General features: G+C 36.8%; 5 protein-coding genes across 5 annotated transcripts; 3 read left to right on the forward strand and 2 right to left on the reverse strand.

The window, feature by feature from the left end:
• Positions 1 to 122: 122 nt before the first annotated feature.
• On the forward strand, positions 123 to 5,018 carry LOC110842225. Its single transcript, XM_022087936.2, has 9 exons — positions 123 to 596; positions 658 to 802; positions 1,212 to 1,449; positions 1,512 to 1,646; positions 1,715 to 1,877; positions 2,427 to 2,842; positions 3,188 to 3,313; positions 3,418 to 3,625; positions 4,056 to 5,018. The coding sequence occupies exons 1-9, from the start codon at positions 461 to 463 to the stop codon at positions 4,370 to 4,372; spliced, it is 1,884 nt and encodes a 627-aa protein (XP_021943628.2). The 5' UTR covers positions 123 to 460; the 3' UTR covers positions 4,373 to 5,018.
• A 1,128-nt stretch (positions 5,019 to 6,146) lies between these two features.
• On the forward strand, positions 6,147 to 8,549 carry LOC110855367. Its single transcript, XM_022103799.2, has 5 exons — positions 6,147 to 6,759; positions 6,823 to 6,964; positions 7,053 to 7,167; positions 7,477 to 7,727; positions 7,810 to 8,549. Exons 1-5 carry the CDS (start codon positions 6,291 to 6,293, stop codon positions 7,982 to 7,984), a joined length of 1,152 nt encoding a protein of 383 aa, XP_021959491.1. The 5' UTR covers positions 6,147 to 6,290; the 3' UTR covers positions 7,985 to 8,549.
• A 2,630-nt stretch (positions 8,550 to 11,179) lies between these two features.
• Positions 11,180 to 12,851, reverse strand: LOC118433094. The gene is made up of 3 exons (XM_035844692.1): positions 12,478 to 12,851; positions 12,038 to 12,418; positions 11,180 to 11,977 (listed from the first exon to the last, which is right to left on the reverse strand). The coding sequence occupies exons 1-3, from the start codon at positions 12,785 to 12,787 to the stop codon at positions 11,829 to 11,831; spliced, it is 840 nt and encodes a 279-aa protein (XP_035700585.1). The 5' UTR covers positions 12,788 to 12,851; the 3' UTR covers positions 11,180 to 11,828.
• Positions 12,852 to 18,475: 5,624 nt separating this feature from the next.
• Positions 18,476 to 19,746, forward strand: LOC110847254 (trypsin-1). The gene is made up of 5 exons (XM_022094165.2): positions 18,476 to 18,627; positions 18,709 to 18,848; positions 18,915 to 19,042; positions 19,120 to 19,484; positions 19,566 to 19,746. The coding sequence occupies exons 1-5, from the start codon at positions 18,567 to 18,569 to the stop codon at positions 19,649 to 19,651; spliced, it is 780 nt and encodes a 259-aa protein (XP_021949857.1). The 5' UTR covers positions 18,476 to 18,566; the 3' UTR covers positions 19,652 to 19,746.
• On the reverse strand, positions 19,647 to 21,938 carry LOC118433895. Its single transcript, XM_035846365.1, has 3 exons — positions 21,715 to 21,938; positions 21,077 to 21,413; positions 19,647 to 20,669 (listed from the first exon to the last, which is right to left on the reverse strand). Exons 2-3 carry the CDS (start codon positions 21,397 to 21,399, stop codon positions 20,189 to 20,191), a joined length of 804 nt encoding a protein of 267 aa, XP_035702258.1. The 5' UTR covers positions 21,400 to 21,413; positions 21,715 to 21,938; the 3' UTR covers positions 19,647 to 20,188.
• Positions 21,939 to 22,397: the final 459 nt, after the last annotated feature.

The raw sequence follows: 22,397 nt of genomic DNA on the forward strand, positions 1-22,397 counted from the left end.
ATAAATACAACATACATAAATTCATTCAACATATTTAATGGGCCATGGAAATCTGCTATTGGCAAGTAGTGAAACTTTCCTCCTCAGTGTGGTCGTCTATGGAGAAAGTTGGGCTAAATAATTGCTCCTTGCTCAAAAACCCGGGTATTATGTCGATTCCGATATAAAACTTTCTCCGTTTTAACATCACCTCATTTAGCAAGCGGGTAACAACTATGTACTGTCACATACGTATGTACATATGTATCTGTTGCTAAAGTTACGCCTTCCCGACATCCTGGAGCCGGGCAGCAAAACAATGCAACTTTCTCCCAGCTGCAAACTCATTCACGAGACTACAACCACAGTACTTAAACAACTGCATGGATCTTAGCTATGTTCTGGTCACTAGTAAAACCACCACCCTTGCAAATAAATGTAATAAGCAGATTAATACAGAATACTGTAACAAGTTAGAAATATGTGGCGGCATCAATTGTGCACAATTTTAATCTTTCTGGTCGCGGTCAAGGTTGCATTTAGCAGAGTTTTCCTCGTCTCCGAGAAAGGATTGGGTGATCTGGTGCCCAACTATTTATTCGTCTTTGTCGCGTACTGTGAGTTTTATTATTATTTGAAACTAGAATATTTAATTTGCATGCATTTGATTTTTCTCAGATCACCCGAGCTGTTCGAAACAGCCAGGTTTAGGAGAGTTTGAAATTGCGGAGCAAATCGCGGAAGAAACAAATCTAACGGTTGCGTACGACATTAGATTTGCGCGGGTCAATTTGCGAAAAGTGGACAATTACGAAACCGGACTGTATGCAATACATACGTAAAAAGGTTTCATGTCTTCATAGCTGTGGTACAGTATAAACGTCGTAAATAGCGTTAATTTAAGACATTTTCGAAAATTTCATGCTTATATGTATATGAAGTTTCGTAAATGCATATACGCAAGGTTGATGCGTCCTTATTTTCTTTCGTTAATTTCGTAAGAATGAAAAGTCCGGATATTTCGAGCACCGTAGTTACCACTTGTATTGGGTAAAGGCAATTTGAGATTTTTCTTAAAATCATCTACGGAAGTATTATTTACGAAAGTATTTTTAAATTCGTGAATATTTTTGTATTTTTATATTTGTAATCCACAGTTACGAAAGTCATGAAACCCCCATAATTTAAAATAGGTTGTAATTTTTGTAAAAACTAAAATTTCACTTATTTAGCCTTCGTCAAAAACCGGATGGATGCACAGGCCCACCATATTTCGAACTCTTCAAATTCGGCGTCCCCATCAGGCTCGGGAGGCAGGGGAAATTAGTCAAGGATGAACTCACGACGAAAGCAATGTTTGAATTTTTGGAGAAACATACAACAAAATCCAGAGTGGATGTGGCCACGTCGGATGCAGAAGTAAAAATGTATGAAGCACAGAATGAGTTCAGCATTTTGGGATATTTTAAGGTGGGTTAATTTTTTGGGTAATTTGGCAAATAATTTACATAATAATGGCCTTGTAAATGTAGGAATATACGGGGACCGGACTGCGCAACAACTTTTATCGTGCCGCTAACAGGTTGAAATATTACAATTTCGCCGAAGTAAGAAATCAAGATCTTGTCAGGAAATTTGAACGAGATACCGTCGTCATTAATCAGCAGGTATGGATCTATTTATTTGTCATAAAAATCAATAGGAATTTATGATATAAAAATCTTTGTGGACATAGTTTGGAACAATAAAATTGGAATTGGACGAAAATCTGAGTGAAAACCGGGTCACAATGTTCGTCCGAGCTAACGTCAACTCAACCAGGAATCCTGTAATTTCCGTGAAACTTGACAAACTGCAGGAAACGATTGACACAACGATGCAAGTTTTCGTCATGTTCTGTAATTAATTAAACACATTTTCTTATAATAAGTATTGTATAATACAGTAGTTCGCTGTAGTATTGGTGACAGTGGATGACTACTCATGACAACCTTAATGACAACTCTCGTAGCTCGCAAATTAAGCATACTCCTATACACTTGTACTGAAAATTTTGCGAAATTTAGCAAAGCTGGAAAACTATGGGGCTTTGTTCGAAAATTTACAATGTTTTTATTTCGAAAGGTTTTTCTCGCAAACTTCAGATATATTAAATAAGTTTAAACCTGATATCAAACGTTGAACGTTGACGTGAGTACACCCAATCCTAGGTTTTGTAAAATTTTATAAACTTTTGCAAATTTGAATGAAACCCTTGATCTGCGTAAGATTAAAAGTATGTATCAGGCAATTTTCTTCAAACCTGTAGACATTTTTCACTTACATATTTCTGTATTTTACATTTTTACGGTATTCACTGTAATCTTGTACTGCGTGCACGTATTTATACAACATAATTATCCCAATTATTTAAATACTTCAAATTTTGAATTTTCTTTACCTTCTAGATCATTACGATTGTAAAGTTCCCGAGATTTTCGAATTCGTTGCTGACCTGGCGAAAGAAAATGGAATGATGGACGTACTGGATTTGAAGTTCGTTACCGTTGATATCGAAGAATACGAGAGCGATGAAAGCTTAGAAAAATACAGTTTGCACTATTCCGATTGCAACTTGTCGGGAAAGAACTGGACCGATTTTTCAAATGTGTTGCGACTATTTAAATATGGAAAGATGACCAAGTACGGGGAGTCCTCCCTGTTACCGAATGTGACCATGGATGCGAAGAAATTGAAAACTTTGAGTGGAATGATGACATGGCTGGAAGAGAATACAAAGCCTGCCGCAAGACCAGTGTGGACGATGGAGGGTGCGAAATTAATCGTGGAATTTAATGAGATTTCCGTGATAGGATATTTTCAGGTATGTATGAAATTTTGGCCGAGAATGTTCACAATCTCGGCAAACTCAGTCGGGAAAATCTACTAGGGCGGGTGGGGAAGAGATGAATTCTTTCACCGACCCATAGATTTCCGGTGTTGGAAATTTATTTTTCAAATTTAGCATTTAGCAAGCTTATCAATTTAACACCCATTTTGGAAATCCTGATAAGCTCGGCAACTTGCATATTTACTTCACGTGGTGATATGTTTAGTAAACTCTGTAAACTTGTGATGCACAAAGTATATGTAAAGTGGAAAATGAATTCGCAAATTTTGTCAAATTTTAGCAAACTTTATAGCCCGTTTTTACGAATTTTTTTTACAGAAAGGATCCCAGGCTAGGATGGAATTTCATAAGGCTGCTGATTCTGCAAACGAGTATGTTTGGGGTGATGTTTTAGCACCGGAGATTAATCCATTCAATACCGATATGATCGTCGTGTTTAAAAATGTACGAGAATAACTAACAAGTATCATGCTGAAGAGATACATATTTACGCAATCCACCTGCAAATGCACGTGATTATGTACATAATCTTGAATTTATTTTTTCAGTATGGAAAGGAACAAGTAAATTTTACATGGGACAATAAAATGACAAATGGTGAGATACAAAGATTTGTCAAAAACGAATCATCAAATTCACAAATTCCGATCCCCACGAGACCCACGCCGCCAATGCCGAGTACGACGACGGAAAAGCCTGAAGTGTTTTACAGAATGACGAAACAAATTGCGATTTTCGACAGGAAGGGATTTCAAGGTAAGTGTTTCTAAAAAAATGTAGAAAATAAATGTGAAAAAAATCAAAATCTGGGGAACTTGTATTTAAAAAAAATAAGAGTAGATATGGTACTTACTCACGATGATTTCGCATGTTTAGCAAAGTTAAACAAAAAGTCGCAAATTTGTAACGTTTTTTTTTAATTTAAAGAAAAAACTGTCTTGAAAAACGTGCGAATTTCCAAGTTCGCAAATTTGTTTGCAGAATAAGCATGATAACTGGAACATATTTATGTAACGAATGCTCCTAATATTGATTAAATTTACTTATTGTTGGATGGTACGCGTGAAAGATTTGTAGATAATTTTGCAAAAGTTACACATTTTACTGCATTGACAAAATCCAAGTGAAATATTTCTTTACTGGTAAAATAGCTTTTACCAGTCATAAAAAATTACGTGATTTACAGGAAATCGCGTCATAATAGATCTGACGGGTGGTTGCGTCATCGTTCCGAAATCATGGGGCCTGGGCACTTTCTCCATAAAGACGTATTCTCAGTGCGTCTACTTTTACGAGGAGCCAGGTTGTGACGCCGACAAGAAAAGGTTTCGACTGGACATTCAAGAATCAAGAGAACACTGGGACATATCCGATTTCAAATCAATCGAAGGATTTCAATCCATGCAATTCTGTCCGGAAGAAGGCGAAGTTAGTGCGGGGAAGAGTAGACTCGGGGTGCATTTAGGTTTCATTATGACTCTCACGATTTTTATCATGGCCTGAATTATTGTGATGATATATAATTATTCGCATACAAACAAATATTTTGCGGTAGGATGAGATTGTTACATTTAAATATTTAGTTATGGTCATAATTTATTAATAAATAAACTTAAAAACTAATCATGTGAAACTAAAACGTAACTTTGCAACGTTGAACGTGTGAAATTTGCCCATGGAGAATTTTATTTATAATCCATCGTGATTCTTTTCATACATAAAATTCAGTATTCATATGCATTTATTATTTAGTTGTGTAACTATCTAATTCAATAGTTTAAACAGACATTGTGGGTAGAATTTTTTAAACGATTTATTGTCTCAAAATTTTACGCTAATTGACTATTGTCTCCTTTAGGGAAATTACATATTTATAAGGAACAGGAAAATATTTTTAGAAGTGCATAAGTACTAGATTATAACAGTCAAAATATATTATTGTCATCAGGTTGTGTAGTTATGTAGGTACGTAATAAGGCTATGTCCAAATGGGGTTTATTATGCATATCATTTTCCCTTTTCCTTATGCATTCATGCCTAAATTAAAGTTTTGGCCTATTTTTATGCTCTCTAAATAAATAAAGTTGTGCAAAATTTATCCTCTACTTGCCTCTCCTCAACTATTTTACTCAACCTTCATTAAATTTTGCACAAATTTTGTTAGAGTGTGATAACGTAAATTAGTTAAGTCCGGGGCACGTAGATACACACTTAATAACCTCGAATGTACATAGGTACTTAAATGATAATTGGCTTGATATAAATAGGAAATTTGAGTAACCCGATTCAGGATTTACCTGAAACCTGTGGAAATTCCTGTCTCGCAATTTGTCTCATTCATTTTCAGGCTGCAACAGTCGTACAACAAAAGTACACTGGTTTGATATTATTGAGTGTCGTTTCGCTTGAGACATCAGACAAGTATATTCTCTTCATATGTACACGTACACAAGTGAAAATTCCCACCAGCTTGACCTTATTGTCACACGAAACAAGCGTAGTTGTACATACACAGAATGCTAAAGTACCCGACTCGAAAATGGAAAACCCTTTCGTTCCCAACAACCTAAGTATATGATAAGTCTCCAATTTTAATTGCAGCGAAACAGCCAATTAAAAAACTTACTTAATCCAGAACCATAAAGTTGATAGTTTAGTGTTAAATAAAGTCTGCATTAGTCTGCAATGAGAAACTGCATAAGAATTCCGGGATGATAAATGGATGCGTACATATTGTCCGTCCGAGACAGCTAGTCACCTCATTTACATATGTATTATGACGCTTCCGCGAGAAAAATTCATATGTAGACTTTATAATAACGTGTGAAAAGTGTATGTGGGGATAATGAGATTTTTATGAGGTGCCTCGCTTTAATGGACATACTGTACGTACCTCTAAGGCTTAGGTACGTATGTACCTATACCTACATATGCAAAACAGCGCTATTTGGATCTGTAGCCTTTGTATGTATAACAAATGAATAACTTATTACGTTGCCATTTGATCACTTCAGGTACTTCGAAATGGTTCGGGATTTTCGAAGTAAATAAAATGTAGATGTGTCGATTAACACTCTGCGCCATGTTACACACAAGTAATTTTGCAGGTACACTCTAAATAAACTTGATTACAATTTTATTCCAGGTAAGATTTATCTAAAGTTATAGGATATTCCCTCAACCTTAAGTAAATTTTACCTCCATCGGGTAAATTGTATGTACACTCAAACCTTACTCGGCTTTATTTAGAGTGTAAACATTTTCTATATAAATCCATATTCAGTAGGAACTTAAAACAGATTAAGTTGTCAATTCTGCATAAAACTCTCCCAACAATTTTTCATTGGCTCGTGTAAAATAGTATTCATCACGACATCATCTATACAAATCTCCATCTAACATTTACCATAACTTGTGCACCATGAGAAGCATAAATCTCAACCTTTCCTTCGAATTTCCCGCCCCTTCCTCCGAACTGCCTAAACATATTGCAAAGGCTCTCGAACCCCTGGAAGGCACCCTCCTGGAGAATAAGACGTTACGTTTCTTCAAACCGAAAAATTTCCGAGATCCCGCCACCCTCGTGAAGGAAGTAGTGGCAAAAGAGGCTGCAAAACTGGGGGCATGGTTAGACGATGGATTTAACTCCATGCTTTCCCCCGGATATGCGGCCATGCTGGCAAAACAGGTTATGACCGGGATTCCCTGGGTACTGCCCGACTACGACGTGACGGATCCCATTATGACCTGCGTTACCCGACTTACCGCGGTCAATCTCCTTGTGGACGACCTTTGTGACATGGATGGCAAAAATTTTCAGGAGGAATTCAGACCTTCGAAGGCTAAAATTGATCAGATTAAGACCACGTCGCTCGCTTTGATGAAAATGGGTAAGTTATTAATAGAAATTTGACTAATTATTGGCTAATAACTTCTCACTTTAACCCGGGTAGCCGTAGAGTTCGATCTCTTCATGACCGAATCTTTGGATGACGAGTTGGATCCACTAATCAAAACCTACTTTGTTCTCGTATTAAAAAATTTCGGGAATTTAGGATTTGCAAATACTGAAGACATTGCGAAAGTTGCGTACAAGTGAGTTGCAGAAAAACTTGTTTTCGATGCGTGCACAATTTGTGCAAAGGAAAAATGTGACCTTTACAATTTTAATTTTAATTTTCAGCCTTATGCGTGCCATGATATCTACAGGTTCCGCGAATGATTGGTTATGCCGACACGCTAATGTCGATATCAAATCAAAGTACTCGATCGATTTTGTTCGACATTTTCGATCCGCGGTAAGCTAAACAATTTATGTAGCTAAAAGTTGATATTCAATTCATAAATACTATGAGACAATATTCACGCACGACTTAGTAAAATTCCCAAATTCTGTAAACTTACATACAAACTTTTACAAACTTTTACAAATATTTCCAAGGAAAATTAGCTTACAAAATTTTCTAAACTTACTCAGATCAAAGGCATGTTTTTTATTTTGTAATATTTTGCAAAATTATTTTACAAAATTTCCGGATTTAACAAGTAACCAATGATTCCGCGAATTGCTGCTGTGAATATTTTAAAGATATTTTCTTATTTTGCAGGATACCGAGGGACCAGCTCTAATCCACGTACTTCATGATCCTCGTTTCGGACCATTGTCGGATGCCATTATGTCATCGGAACAAGTCAAGGCATACCTCAATCTCAGCTACGACATTTCCGCAGGGTTAAATGATACCCTGGGCTTTCGCAAGGATATCGTCAAAGGTGAATCGGGTGGCATGATTATGCTCCGAATTTCGTGGGGAGAAGATCCCATCCGTGTGTTTGACGATGAATGGCGAATTCTTCAGTAAGTGATTAGTACAAATTTTCAAAAATATGTAATTTGAAAATCCATTGTCCAAATATTAAAGTTTTTTTTTAATTTCTAGGAAAAACATTGACAACTATTTACTCCTGCGGGAAGAATTATTAAACAATTTTCAAGAAATGGAAAATTTTGTGAACACGATGGACACTTACATTCACGGATACGTGCAAGCATTAAATAATTCGTCGAGATACTTGATGAATGGCGGAATTAGCGTGGACGACCAGGATAACTAATATTTGGCGGTGGATATAAATTTATTAGGTGTAAATGCATTATTCAATTGGTCATGATTTTAAGACTGTAAATGTATTTATTGATGTATGTTCAAGACTACGTTTGTCCCAAAATGCATCCAAAATTTCAATAGCCTAATAAAACCTGTTTATAGACTCATATTTTAAATTTTTAGTCCAAATTCTTCGACTTTTATACAGGTAAATGTGTACTTAAGTACGTTTGTAAGCATATTTAGTAATATGTACAAAAACTTATATCATCTCCAAACTAACAAAATGATGGGCGGAAGTATGAAGATGAACATATCTAATAAGCGAAAATTAATTTACAGAATGACCAATACAATTAAATTTGGTTATTTGATAGCCAGCATAATCACTGTGTCAACATATGTATACACATGTATACTTACGTATTTTTGTCCTAACTATAAACATAATTGATTTAAAATACTGTAACAAGTACAGATATTTAACTTCATTTACTTACATACCAAATTTACTTAATGAAAGTTATGTTATTTTAAAAAATGTAAAAATAAAGCAATTATTCATTCGATTACCCCCTTGGCTCCGATTAGACTCACAGATACGATCTCATCAATGCAAAAATTCTGGATAACCAATGCAGTATCTCGGTCAAAAAAATTCGAAACGAATTCCACTCTTAGAGCGGAGCAGGACAAGATTTGTCTATTAATTAATCGTCCTTTTCCCTTCTTCCGCTGGTCTATTTTGTTCCCAAGAGATAGCAGAATTTTCTCAGATTTTGTGTACACATTTGAAGCCAACGAGTACACGGCGATGTTGACGATACCCGTGTCAATCGCGAGAAGGGGAAAGATCAGGAAACCCGGCATTTTTTATCTCGGCGTGAAGATTTATGCACACATAAGTCCCAAGGATTTGAATGGCTATAGTGCAAATCATGAGACCGGGCATGATACCATACTTGAGGAATTTGTTGAACATCTTCATTAAAATTTGCAAGGTTTGGTACGAGGCAATGCATCGCGTGATGTCGGATTCTTCTTGGATTCTTCTACTATCACTGGTCATAAGAGAGAAAATATTTCAGACAAAGATTCAGAAATTTGATTCAGAAATTTTTTTTAATGTGTACAAATATATTTCTATTTCTAAGCTACACTGTTGGAAATCTGGTATAGTTACGCAGGTATTGATTTCTCGATATTAAAGTTGCTACCGCTTGGTGTTAAAGTTAAGGCGGTGCATAAAAATTTGCGACCGATATGCAAAACCTTAATGCCGGTAGCACATATAAATACCACTTTGGTAGTCATTTATGAATACATTTTATTTTTAATACCGGATTTCTAAGAGACTTCAAATTCTTGAACAGCGCCAAAATATTCCAAGTTTAGAAGACATTTACCTACCTCTCAAGTATTCGCAGATATTCCAAAATGCACACTATTCCCGTAATGACGATATAAGTAAGCCAGATATTTCCTGCATACACCATGTGCACCGTCATCCAAACTTCGAAGCCATGCACCACCATGGATAACCAACCCTTGATATCGGACCATCCCTTGGCTTGTGAATATTCCATTATCTCCTCACAATTAGGAAAAATTGACATTATGAAGGGCGGTGTGCACGGAGAGTACGTTAAGAGCAAGAGTTGAATCACGGGAAATAGGACAACTGTGGTTTCGCTCAGCATCAGGAAAAATTTCATATATTTTACAGCCCGAGATGGCTTCGTCTTTGAGAGTTTATCTAACTTGAGAAAAAAATGTTTTCAATGATACAATTAGTTTCAAAGAAACTGCCGATAAATAATAATCTGTTTTCTATTTAGATGTGAATCAGGTCAAACATTTTAAAAATCCGACTTGCCCGACCCAGCTAATTTTCTGAACTCGTTCAAACCCGATCGGGTTACGGGCGGGGTTTAACCAGGTTGATCCGTGACCAGACTCACCTCTAATAGTGAAATTCTTAGGTTGTTTGGGGTTAACCTCCTAGTTACCAGTTATTTCTCGGGAATATTCCGTTGCGTACCAATTACACACATTTGTGTAACGATTTTTTATCACTTGACTACCAATCCATTTTTCGAAATATTACTTTGCCTACCAATTACACATATTTGTGTAGCAAAATTATTTCCATTAGCTACCAATTACACACGAGTTCGTTTTCCATTGCGTACCAGTTACACAAATGTGCGTAATTATATCGGGGATTTCAAAAATTCTGGTAGTCAACGGAAATCTATCAAGTTTTAAAATGCCGGACAACATAAAATTTCCAAAAAATATTTTGGTAGCCAAGAAAAATAATTTTGCTACACAAATGTGTGTAATTGGTAGGCAAGTAACATGTCGAAAAATAGTTTATGGTAGTCAAGTGATAAAAAATCGTTACACAAATGTGTGTAATTGGTAGCCAAGAGGTTAACTGAGATCTTACCATGCATAAAATTCTCTTCGAGGTAGAAGAACGAATTGATAACTTGTATGGGACCATTGTTCACTTTAAAATTCCACCGTGAAACGATTGACAAAAGAGCAGGGATAAGAAATACGCAACCCTGCAGTCTTTTTGCCATCGAGTGATGTCCGTAGCAAAGGTTGAGGAACATTGCAGCAGAATAGAAAATCCACAGGCTTGGATCTTGGAATTGAGAAGGTGCCATGTTGATCCGACTTTCACCAGACGGCCTAATTTTTCGCTGAACTCGAACGGAATGCATTGAAGATATTTGCAAGGTTTGAGATGAAATTGAAGCAGAGGTAAAAATACCGTGGTGAACATTTTGGTCTAAAAAAAATATATGAAACGTTGAGTTTTTATCCAAGTCCCAAGGGAAGTTGTTGGATGGGGAAATTAGTGTGTCGACAATTGTGTTTCACTCGATGAAATGTTAAGTTCATAAATGTGTGTTAAGGGGTATAAATTCTAACGAAAAGTAACCATAATTGTTTGTTTTCCTTGCTTGCTCGTATGTCACACGTGATGCATTTAAAAGCTAGCATGTTGTTTTAAAGTCTGGCAAATAAGCACACTGCCATAAATCAGAAAAACATTTAAAACTTTATGCAAATATGTTTACCGTGTTGTAGATGTGCAAATCTACACAAATTAAATGACAAATATTTAACCACGTGGAAGGGAGAATGTGTTTCATGCATAGATTACTGAATTGAAGGCAGAGCAGGGTAACTCGTAAATTTTGCAGGATTAATTAACCCTTTATTTATTCGACACGTGTGCAAATATTTGTCTGAAATTGTTTAATCCGTTGATAATTAAATAAATGTATGCACACTTCTTAAATTTAATATGCGCGAACATTTGAAGTAAGTAAAACAAAGATATTCATACTGGACAGTATACATAAGAATATCAAATGCAGAATACATATGCATAAATTAGATACGTAAGCACGTGTATATATGTATGTATATAGGTAGGTACGTGTATGCATGCATACGCACAGCACAACATGTGTACACTGCAGGTTGATGCTTATAATTAAGAAAATTTACCACCATGTTGACGGATTAAATTGGGGTGTGATATGGAAAACGAGTGGACTAAATTGCAGTGTCACTTGAAAAAATGGAGGAATTCGATTAAAGTGAGTATAATTAAATCAAATTGGAAGCATTTTAAGTATATTTTTAATTTGCACACTATTTTTTAACTGCCAGTTATTATGACTAACCAGGCAGAAAAACCTCATGCACTATAAAAGTTGTAATCCTAAGTTTCTTTCCCCTTTGAATTTCTCTTTCTCGCTTTTTCGTGATAATATTGCATGCTCTCATCTAACTTTAATTTCGCCTATTCCTTTTTGACTTATTCTTTATAATTTTTCGGCGTCTATGCCACCCGGTGGAGATGATGATGCGCAATGATGATGATGACGACCGTTCTTGGGGAAAATTGGCTGGAAAAGTTTTGCGATTTTTTGATCGCATAGTGATCTCTCAAGATGAGACATTGGAGTTTGACCTAAAATTATTTTCCTGTTTGTCATCTTAATAAGAATAATAATAATAATATTAAACCCACCGGATTGACTTTCCCTTGCAATTGGCTTAGAAGGGTAAAGTAGGATAGGTGGGGTCAGCTCTTCCGCGGACCTGGGTGTGGTTTGGCGCAGTGGGGTTGGTCCATGCACTTCAACCTCGATGTGTGGGTGGGGTGGATTTAGCCAGGGGGTGGTAGCGGAAGAAGGGGATGCGTTTTTGTCAGAGAAGACGACTATGCAAATCTCTGCATTCTCGGTCCGTTTCCAGTGTAAAAGACGCTCAGGCCTTAAATTAGTTGACCAATTCCGCATCCCTTGGGACCGTTCCACAATGACTCCCCAAAGTGCCCGCATTCTCATTTTGGCTGCACCATTCCCACACAAGATTCCGAGAATAACGCCAAAAAGCATCATTCCGATACCTGAAAATGGAAAAAAATGAGGGAAACTTTTACTTTCACTTTTCCCCTATCTCTCTTACCAATTAAGTCAATTCCTGTCCAATCGGTGCCAGTCTCTTGGATAACAGGGGAAGTAATTTCTGGGCAAAATGCATCCTGTCCTGGAAAGATAATATATAAATATTCTCCATTCAAGGATGATTTTTTAGAAAAACACTGGGTCTTTCCCGTCCCACTCAGAGTCCAAAGGCAGTTTTTTGCACATTCCTCGCACTGCACTAAATCCTCGCAAATCATTTTTTTAATATTAAAAGGAGAGGGGAGTGTCACAATTAATACAGAATTCTTAATAATTCGAGTTAAAACTAGCAGGATTTTTAAAATGACCATGTTTTATGTGCATTAAAATTAAATGAACAGTGTTATGTGTGTATGCGTATAAGCGACTGTACCTAGTCTAACCATAAGAAGTGATAGTAGAGCGTAGTTTTTTAACCAATCAACATAAAATTAAAAAGTAAGTTGTAGTTTGTATATACATTCAGTGACTATCATTGCTGTTAACCTCCTTTACCTGACTTCACTAGATCAAAAGCTAGAGGAGCTTTAGCACGCGCGCGCGACAATAATTTTTCACTTTTTACGCGAGGCAAAAAATTCACAATGTTAGATATAGGGTAGAAATTCAAGGGCAGCTACGATCTGGTTGCCCAACCTATTAAATTAACCCTAGGGACAGTGACTATTTATGACATAAAAGTTCCGGTGGTCCAAGGTCAAGGAGGACTACAGTGATGTCCGAAGCTTTGAACGCCAGAATAGCACAAAATCTCTGTCTGACGCCGAAGACTTGGGCCATACAAATGACCTTTCAACTTTAGAAATCAGATGAGCACTGAAAAATGATCCTAAGATGGAGGCCTTCCAGAGTAGAAAGCGTCACGCGCTACAGATTTCCCAGACATAAGCTAAGGTCAATAAATCGACGTCCCTCTCCCAGCGGAACGGTAAAAAAACAAACAAAATAACCTTTTTACCGATGGGAGTTTCTTTAAGACGGAACCATATTCCCACAAAAAAAGAAGCAGAATATATGTTAAATATTCTTAGGGTTAGTTGATTACGAAATGGAGGTCGAATGTTATCTTATCGGGCTGCATTCATGGTTTTGGCGGGAATCGGCGAAATTGGGCAAAACCCGCCCAATTTCCTCGATTATGGAAAGGAGATAGTTTAAAAAAATATTTGATTAACGTCATAATGAAGATGGAACACCCCCTCAACCAGTCTATATAGGGTGTAAAGCCGCCGACCTTAGCGCAGGGCTGTACAGAAATAAATACCTCGAAATTCGTGAAAAACTGGGTTGAAATCTATATTTCTGACTTCATTTCCATTTTAGGTTTAACCTGGCATATTCGAACCAAAATCGATATTACCACCAAATATTGATTAAAGTCGGGGAAAAGGTCTGTTCTGAGCTACATATAAGTGTCAGGGTCGCAAAAAAATTTCTGACCCGGGAATGATACACTTTTTCAATTAATTTCGTGCGTATTTTTGATAGAGCTTTCTTGTCTCGTGACCAATTTTTCATGGTCACAGGAGGAATATATTTTCAAGTCTAATACATGTTTCTACGTGAAATTTAACTGGCTTTTCAGTGGAATAGACAGAAATTTGAAATTCCTTAAAACCAGGGAACGATGGTCGTCTACTCTACTATCACTTTTTAAGATAAGACTAGGTACATAAGAAACTCCTATAAAATTTGCGATTATGCAAATTCTTCAACCACCAAAGAAGTAAAAACTGTTATAGTTTGCAAGTCGTAGTAATGCATGCAGTATAATGATGTGCATATGATAATGTGAATTTTTATTTTTGATCTTGTAGCATTCCACACATGTAACTATTAAATTTGCAAAAAATGCAATGCTCGCAATATTTGCTGAATATGTAAATAATTATCGTCATCGTCATCGTGAATCAAAACACTTAGTTTGCAAATGCGTAATATGTATAATTAAAATTCTCACAATTTTATTTAATTATGGGTGAATGGGTGGGAACCTTTTGGACGAACACGGGTCGGAACTTGACGAATTGAACCAAAATTTAATGTTCGAAATTCGAACATTAAAAACACACAAAATTTATGTAGTAATTGCATGCAGGTTTTTTATGGCAAATACTGACACGTAGCATATGTATGTGCATTGATACGATGTAGTCATTGAACGAGGTGGTCATTGATGAAATTTGAAAGCTAAATACAAATTTTTCAGGAGTTTGATTACTTCCAAAAAATTTGTTAAGCTTTATGATTTTTCTCATAGAAAACATTTTATGTAGTCACATTGTCTTTTACAAAAGAAGAACTTGCGAATTATTTCGATTTGGCAAAAGTTGTATGAGCATAGTCTACATATGTATGCACATTGTGTAAGATAGATATGCACGTATCTAATACAAACGAGCTTAACACTGTGCTCCGGGTAGACAAACTTTCTCCGTCTCCAGGAACTTTCTCTTGGTCCTTCCATGTCTGACGAGATAATACGAATTCCGCAAACAAGTCTTGTTTCATATTAGCAACTTACTTTCGCCTATTCATCGGCATTTGCATTAATTAGGTATCGATTTCATCGAGATAACATCGATTTAGATAGCTCAACTTTCTTACATTAGCTTAAAGCAGACGTGAAAATATAAAGCAACTACGTTTTAACTACGTTTGTCAGTAATGTAAATCTTTCCTTTAAAAACATCGCCTCTTAATTAATTCTACGTCGAGATGGAGGAAAAATCCATCCCATCAAAAAGTTCGACCTGTGAAGACGGGGCCCTGTTCATTTTGACGAGGATGAGGACTTCTCTCAGCCGTGGGTGTGGCGACGGTCAATGTGTCTGCGTACGGATAAACTCTGACCTCACTCAGCCTAGCTGGACGCGAGAAGCCATACTTCTTAATAATCCTGGTGGAAAGGTTAGACAAGTTTGCATTGATTTTGTTGTCCCATTATTGCTGTTTCCCATGAAAAAAAATTACCCGTAAGAAATTAGTTTTTGACATGCATAATTTTTTGTATGAGTACCAGAATGCAAGGAATAAGCTCCATCTAGCGGACAATCTCTATAATTAAGGATAGTAGAGAAGTGTAAGCCGACAGGTGGCACCTATTTTTTGCATTTCTTGAATTTCTTGCAGTGTGGTGCAATAAATGTGGAAAACGCTTATCAAACGAAGCGAATATTTTATACGTAAATAACTTTGTACTTAGTACACAATTGGATCCAGGAAAGATTTGGGGGACTGGCATCCAGAGAAATATTGACAGTTTCTGATATTTCCGAACAAAGCGGATTTAGCCGTTGAGCACTGCAAAATCGAATGTGATGCAAATGGTACCTTTTGGCTGCATAGTTTGGTGAGCTTAAAGCTAATTTTAATTACCTGTATTAAATGCATTAAGACATTATCTGCATCACCGGATAAAAATTTTTTACAGGGATCTGCAAAGACTTTACTGAACGGGAAATTAATTCCAGATTCTCCGGTAAAGTTAAAATATGACATATTTCACTTTTCGCATATTTTTTCACAATTGTGGGATTCAGTATTAGTTCACCTAGCCAAAACTGGAGATGGAAGGAGGCTGTATCGCAAAAACAAATCGGGTGAAGAATACGCCGTATTAAAATTTGACGTGAGACACAAGCTAAATACAGATATTTAACAATTGGAGAATTCAATTAATATAGATTTCCATGCAGAAACTGACATGTGTCCCCGAAGGAAAGCTACCACTAATTAAGAAACCAAGTAACTTGGACAAATCCGTTACCGAGTCTCAACATTGTGACACATCATTATTTGGTCACCTCGTTTTTGAGAACCACGTCATACTCACAAAAATATTCGAGCACCTCGCCAACCCAGACCCAAGTGCTCCCTGGAACCAAGCAGACCTTATCAACTGTCGCCTCATCTCCCAAGCATGGAACGACTCGGCTCGACTCGTACTACAGAAAAATTATGTCGCAAAATTCACCGTAATTGCTGACCACCTGATCATCAACCCAAACTACATGACGAACAGATTTAATTGGAAAACGCACCGCATGATGGAGCTAAAATTTGACGCCATGAATATCGATATCTGGCCACAGGAATCCAGTTGCGAGACGCGAGATAGCGACGACCGGGACAAAGCAATGATAAAATTCAACCAAGATTTCTCCGCATTTATAAATCAACCAGATTTCCATCCGCTCAGAATGCTCACCATGAATATAGATTATTTGACCCCGATTTCCATCCTCCTCTCCAAATTTTGCCCCTCTCTGGAAGAAATCTTCATTCAGGTTAACATGCTGTGGATTAATGACGAAACCAAATCGGGATTCCCAGAAGACCTAATGTTTCCCAAACTGAAAAAGTTAACGATCGATTTTACTGAGCACGCACGAGGAGACCTGAAAAATATGTCAGATTCTAAATCTCTCGCCCAACTCCTCCAAGCTGCGAATGGAATTGAGGAGCTCGTTATGCAAAATTATGCAAAACTTCCTCTCTCAGAATTCGCCTCTTTTAAAAATCTGAAGAAAATTACGATTCAAAACGAGCTCGATTATAACGTGAAAATTTTGAATTTCCACGACTTTCTCACCCAATTCATGACCTTGCCAAAAGGTCAGCTACGCTCGTTCAAACTAGTCACGAGAGGGACTGAGGTCCAATCCACGCCAGAGAGGACGCATTGCTATTCTTCTTCCAAAATCAGCGACAAAGTCTGGAAAACTTGGAAATCGATTTAAACTCAACGCATGACATTAAACTTGTACGACTGCCGACGTGCATGCCAAAGTTGAAGAAGGTATGGATAAGCATGGCAATTGATAGGAGTGGGTGGGTGGGCTCTAATTCTTCATGGGGCTTTAAAGTACGTAGTCAAGTGGCGAAAGAGAGAAGTGAAGATTTCACGATTGCGAATGATTCAGAAACAACCTCTCTGAATGGGATGTTACGTGTGGGAAGAGAATGTGGTCGAGAATCGTGTCCGGGTTGTAGTGACGCTTTGGTGTATGGAGAATGGCATGGGCGTTTGAGCTTCGTTCCAAACTTTTTGGAAAATTTTTGGATTCGTGTGGTTTAGAGTGTTGTGCGAATGTGAAAACAAATTGCCTGGCTTGCACTATCACGAACGTAACTTACGATTATCTACTGGCAGAGATAAGAAAAACTCCGGTTTTACTCAAGAAAGCTTTTAGTTTGTTATTCGGGGTTTACTCAGTGTTTTGGATAAAAATAATAAAACGAGTTACCTTAAATTTTATTTTCACTAAATAAAGCAATAAATTGAGAAAATACTGCTCAGAGAAATTAATTTGGGATGAAATTCAATAATAAATAATTCATTCAACCGTTGAATAATTGTATTTGTCTATACTTATTGCATTGCATAGTGTGACGATTTTCCTTCATCCCTGCTTAGCAATATGACGGACCATACAAAATGAAACGATTTAAAATTTTGATTAAGTTTTTTTTAGATTGTAAATAAAACTTCGACACAGTCCGCTGTGGTCTAACCACACCCAATTTGGCACAAATACTAAAAACGGTGATATGTAATGTACAAATGTACTTACCTATATGTATATGTATTGTGATTAGTAATTATTTAATATGCAAGCTTCGAATTTGTAGGCAGGCGAACAATACGTATGTACATACTTCACATATCTACTTGTCTTTCATGACGTGAAACCTTCACCTACATAAGAACAGCATCACGAAGAACAAACGTAATTAGGTTTGAAATACATATTCTCCGTAATTAATGTCTAATTAAGGCACGTGGACCATAAATTAAGCCACTAAACACATTTTTTCCGAAAAATGCATCAAAATAATTAATGCAGATGTTAAAACAACGATTATCGCTAACATAAATATTTTTCTTTACTTACTTATCTTGTGACAGCAATACAGCATTAATTATATTTTCATACAACTATTACCGGTACTTAAATATAATCCATTCATTATCTATTGTCATTCTTACGGCAAATTATAAATTCCTTAAATACCACTATTCTGCATACACTTGCCTCATTCTTGTATCGACTCTTAGATCATTTCCCCCACCAAAACGAGACAAAAATGATTTTAGCCGTTTTATTTGCCTGTTCGGGCCTCGTAATGCTATCATCAGCAAACCCAGGTAAATATTAATTTGCATTTTTGCAAATTCCAAACAAATTTGTTCACAAAATTTCAACTTCAAAATTGTATCCTTCATTAGCTCCCGGTCCTATCGACCAGTTGATTGTTGGTGGCACTAAGGCGAAAAAGGGTGAATTTCCATGGCTCGTTTTAATCAAGGCGAACGATCGACAATACTGCGCCGGAACGATTATCAACGAAAACTGGATTCTCACCGCGGTATTTCGAACAATAATTTCGTTTAAGCTGTTTAATTTTGTTCATTAAATTACAACATCGTCGCAGGCCCATTGTTCCAGCCTTTCGGCCGGCGCTTACACCGTCACTGCTGGCGAATACATCCAAAGTGCGGATGACGGGACGGAACAAACTGTCGAAGTGTCAGATGTCATTGCCCACGAGGAATTCGATGAGTAATTAATTTAGAAAATTCATAATTCACCAAAAACTAAGAAATAATCGTTGTTGAAAATTAATTCCAAAATTTCAGCGTCAGCTACAAGAATGACATCGCCCTGTTCAAGTTAGCGTCTCCGTTGACATTTTCCAGCTGTGTGCAACCCGGTAAGATTGCCACACAAGGAACTCAGGCTGCCAAGAAGTTGCTCGCTTGCGGGTGGGGTCGGACAAGGTCAGGAGGTCAAGCTAGTGACACCCTGCTCAAGGTCACCGTCCCCCTTCAACCAGACTCCAAATGCGAGAGGGCTTACCGAAACAAGCCGTACCCATTTTTAAGGGAAAGTGAGATTTGTGCTGGAGAAGGTGGCAAGGATACGTGCCAAGGGGATTCAGGCGGTCCGTTGCATCAGGGAGTCAGCTCGAGTGATAAAACTGTGGTGGGTGTGGTTTCGTACGGTGAGTGAGAAATACTTGCATGGGAAAATTTCTGAAAATATGTATCTATGCATCTGATGATATTAATATTTATGAAAAAAGGCGAGGGATGCGCGGATCCGAACTACCCGGGAGTTTATACAAAAATTGCATATTACCAGGACTGGATTTCGAGCCATATGGATTAACAAAATTGATAATGTACTGATAAGATTTCGGCAAAAAATGTTTCAGCAAATAATAAATAACATCATTGCAATTAAATACATTTCGGATAGTTTGAGAGACTGCTAATGAATGCATAATTAGATTTTATTGTTAAATTGCTTTCAGCTTACAATAAATTTAAACAGTTTTGAAACCCCCCGGATATTGCGGTATTTTCATATCTGGATCAATTAAATAGGTTGATTGTAATGAATTTTAAAGGCATGTCGAACAAGAAAACTAGTTCATGCTGCTGCAATTTAATTGATGTACGAATGTGTTAACAGATGTTGACACATTTAATTGGCTTTTACCATATGTATGCATAATTATTCTTTCTATGTAATTTTGCAGCAAAATTAAACGCTTAAGCTTTATATTAATGCATATGTACGTTTTGTCCGGTATATTAATTATTGATTAGTAATTAAGTAACTGTCTATTTAAGCATATGCAGGATCATCACCGTAGGCTCTCAAACCACGAACCACGAAAAACCAACCTTTTGGTACTGCCGCCTAATTAACCACGAGAAGAGACAAGGATACGATTGGATTAAGACAAAAGTCCTGAATTACTAGCGGTGTTCCTCGGTCAATGAAATTTGAGCCAAATTGAACCCCAAGAACGGAACATGATGCGATCTGTCTTCTGAGTTCGGACTTGCGTCTCATTCCCACCATTTTAGTTCTGAAAGACCTCAAGATTTGAGTAGATCGTGTATTCACAGTTGACGCCAAGGTATACGTTATGATGTTAACGAGAGCTGCGTTAAATCCAAGCGCTAGGAACAGAAGTAACCCTGAAATTTCGATTTCACCATGAAGGCTGATACACACGAATACTGAAAGGATGTTCATGCTGATGGTGCCAATTAGAAGAGCTGGTAGGATACGGGCCTTGAGGAATGCGTTGAACATTTTTTCCAAGACTTGAAATGATCGATACGATTTTAAACGATTTTCCATTCCACGTTCCGTTTGAGTTTTGCAAATGTCTCTGCCAGAATTAAATAAAGATGTTTATATAAATATTAGGCAATTCATGCAGTCATTGGTAACTTGGAAAATCCGTAAAGTTTGTAAAATAATTTTACAAATTTTTATAAAACATTAAGACACCCTTGATCTGACTATGAGTAAGCTTACAAAGAATTTTAAGCTAATTTGTATTAGAATTTAGTTTGCGAAATTTTGTGAAATTTTTTAAGTTTGCAAAATTCATGGATTTTACAATGTTACCAAACACTAGGTGAATTTCCTCATGAAATTTGTATTTTGTAACCATTATTAGTTTGCAATTTACTGCAAAATTTTCGTGCATATCCGAATCTCGATGAAATTACGCGAAACTTTTCAGAATTTCTTCCGGCTTATAATGCAGATTTCTAAAAATATTTAACCAACCTTGCCAGCACCCGCAGGTACGAGAGTAGACATGCAATTCCTGCCTGGACGATGAAGGAGAGCCAGAATGTTCCTGCATACGTGTTATGAAACCACAGCCACACTTGGAATCCTTGAATCCCAACCTGGGTCCACAATCCAAAAGATTGGAGTGTTTCGGAACGCTGGATTTCCATACAGTTCGGGAACATTGACATGATAAAAGGTGGACTGCAAGGAGAATATGCCAGCATTCCAAGCACAAGGAACGGAAAAAGCATGGAGGAAAATTCCCAAAGCATAATGAGCATCTTATGGAATTCTTCAACCAGACATGATGACATTGTAAGGAGAGATTCTGTCAAAAGTTTATTATTTTTATGAAGCAATTCACGCAGTCCTTGGTAACTTTGTAAAATTCATAAATTTTCTCAAACAATTTTGCAAGCTTTTACAAAATTCAAAGACGCTCTTTACAAAAATTACAGTTTACAAAAATCTACATATAAGATAATTGTGCTTAGAAATAAATGCATATTTGTAAAAGTTTTTATGTAAGTTTACGAATTTTATACACCTTACAAAGCTACCAAGGACTTCTTTAAGTGCCTAAATATAATTTTCAACAAAATTTATGAACTAATTTTCCTAAGACTAACCTTTAAGGGAATTTCAATGTACAGAAATGAGTTGATGACTTGAATTGATTCATTCTTCAGACTGTAGTTCCATCGAGAAACAAGTAGCAACATCCCTCCAATGAAGAATATGCTGCCTTGCAATTTACTCGAAAATGAGACCGGGCCGAATAAGAGATTAAAAGACATCGCGCAGCAGTACATGATCGAAAGAATGCTTTGAAACCTAAACATCCGAATGTATAGTGAAGTATTAATTTTTACTAGGAACTCAGATTGTGCATCAAACTTGACGACTACGCACTGAAGATAGTTGCACGCTTTAAGTTGAACCTTCAGTAGTGGTAATAAATCGGAATTATACATTTTCGGAAATTTTCAGGGTACGTTTTTATGGGAATATATATATTTTACATATATATATCGATATGCTATAAGTTAGGATTAGTTTATGCATACTGAACTTTCTTATGATGAACCTATGTATGTCCTTTTTTAAATCGATTTAAGTAATAACCATTGTCTTGTGGCGTCATTGAAGCATACACGTGAACAAACATTTAGGGATTATTAACCCTTTCCTTCGTAACGATGGATATATCCGTCGCCGAATTTCGAACGTTGCTGCGGAACAATGGAAATATCCGTCGTCATAAACTTTGCGTTGTGACGGAACAGAGGATATTTCCATCCTAATTTCTAAG

This window comes from Folsomia candida, unplaced genomic scaffold (assembly GCF_002217175.1).
Source record: "Folsomia candida strain VU population unplaced genomic scaffold, ASM221717v1 Fcan01_Sc001, whole genome shotgun sequence".
Classification (NCBI taxonomy): Eukaryota; Metazoa; Arthropoda; class Collembola; order Entomobryomorpha; family Isotomidae; genus Folsomia; species Folsomia candida.

Bases quoted from the DNA above. Each gene is read 5' to 3' on its own strand.
- LOC110842225 (XM_022087936.2), top strand. From the start codon at position 461: ATGTGGCGGCATCAATTGTGCACAATTTTAATCTTTCTGGTCGCGGTC. The intron at 597-657 runs GTGAGTTTTATT...GATTTTTCTCAG, and splicing joins ATTCGTCTTTGTCGCGTACT to ATCACCCGAGCTGTTCGAAA. The intron at 2,843-3,187 runs GTATGTATGAAA...TTTTTTTTACAG, and splicing joins CCGTGATAGGATATTTTCAG to AAAGGATCCCAGGCTAGGAT.
- LOC110855367 (XM_022103799.2), top strand. From the start codon at position 6,291: ATGAGAAGCATAAATCTCAACCTTTCCTTCGAATTTCCCGCCCCTTCC. The intron at 6,965-7,052 runs GTGAGTTGCAGA...TTTAATTTTCAG, and splicing joins ATTGCGAAAGTTGCGTACAA to CCTTATGCGTGCCATGATAT. The intron at 7,728-7,809 runs GTAAGTGATTAG...TTTAATTTCTAG, and splicing joins GATGAATGGCGAATTCTTCA to GAAAAACATTGACAACTATT.
- LOC118433094 (XM_035844692.1), bottom strand. From the start codon at position 12,787: ATGGTCATTTTAAAAATCCTGCTAGTTTTAACTCGAATTATTAAGAAT. The intron at 12,419-12,477 runs GTAAGAGAGATA...TTCCATTTTCAG, and splicing joins GACAGGAATTGACTTAATTG to GTATCGGAATGATGCTTTTT. The intron at 11,978-12,037 runs GTGGGTTTAATA...AAATAATTTTAG, and splicing joins TGCAAGGGAAAGTCAATCCG to GTCAAACTCCAATGTCTCAT.
- LOC110847254 (XM_022094165.2), top strand. From the start codon at position 18,567: ATGATTTTAGCCGTTTTATTTGCCTGTTCGGGCCTCGTAATGCTATCA. The intron at 18,628-18,708 runs GTAAATATTAAT...ATCCTTCATTAG, and splicing joins GCTATCATCAGCAAACCCAG to CTCCCGGTCCTATCGACCAG. The intron at 19,043-19,119 runs GTAATTAATTTA...CCAAAATTTCAG, and splicing joins GCCCACGAGGAATTCGATGA to CGTCAGCTACAAGAATGACA.
- LOC118433895 (XM_035846365.1), bottom strand. From the start codon at position 21,399: ATGTCATCATGTCTGGTTGAAGAATTCCATAAGATGCTCATTATGCTT. The intron at 20,670-21,076 runs GTTGGTTAAATA...TAATTCTGGCAG, and splicing joins TACCTGCGGGTGCTGGCAAG to AGACATTTGCAAAACTCAAA.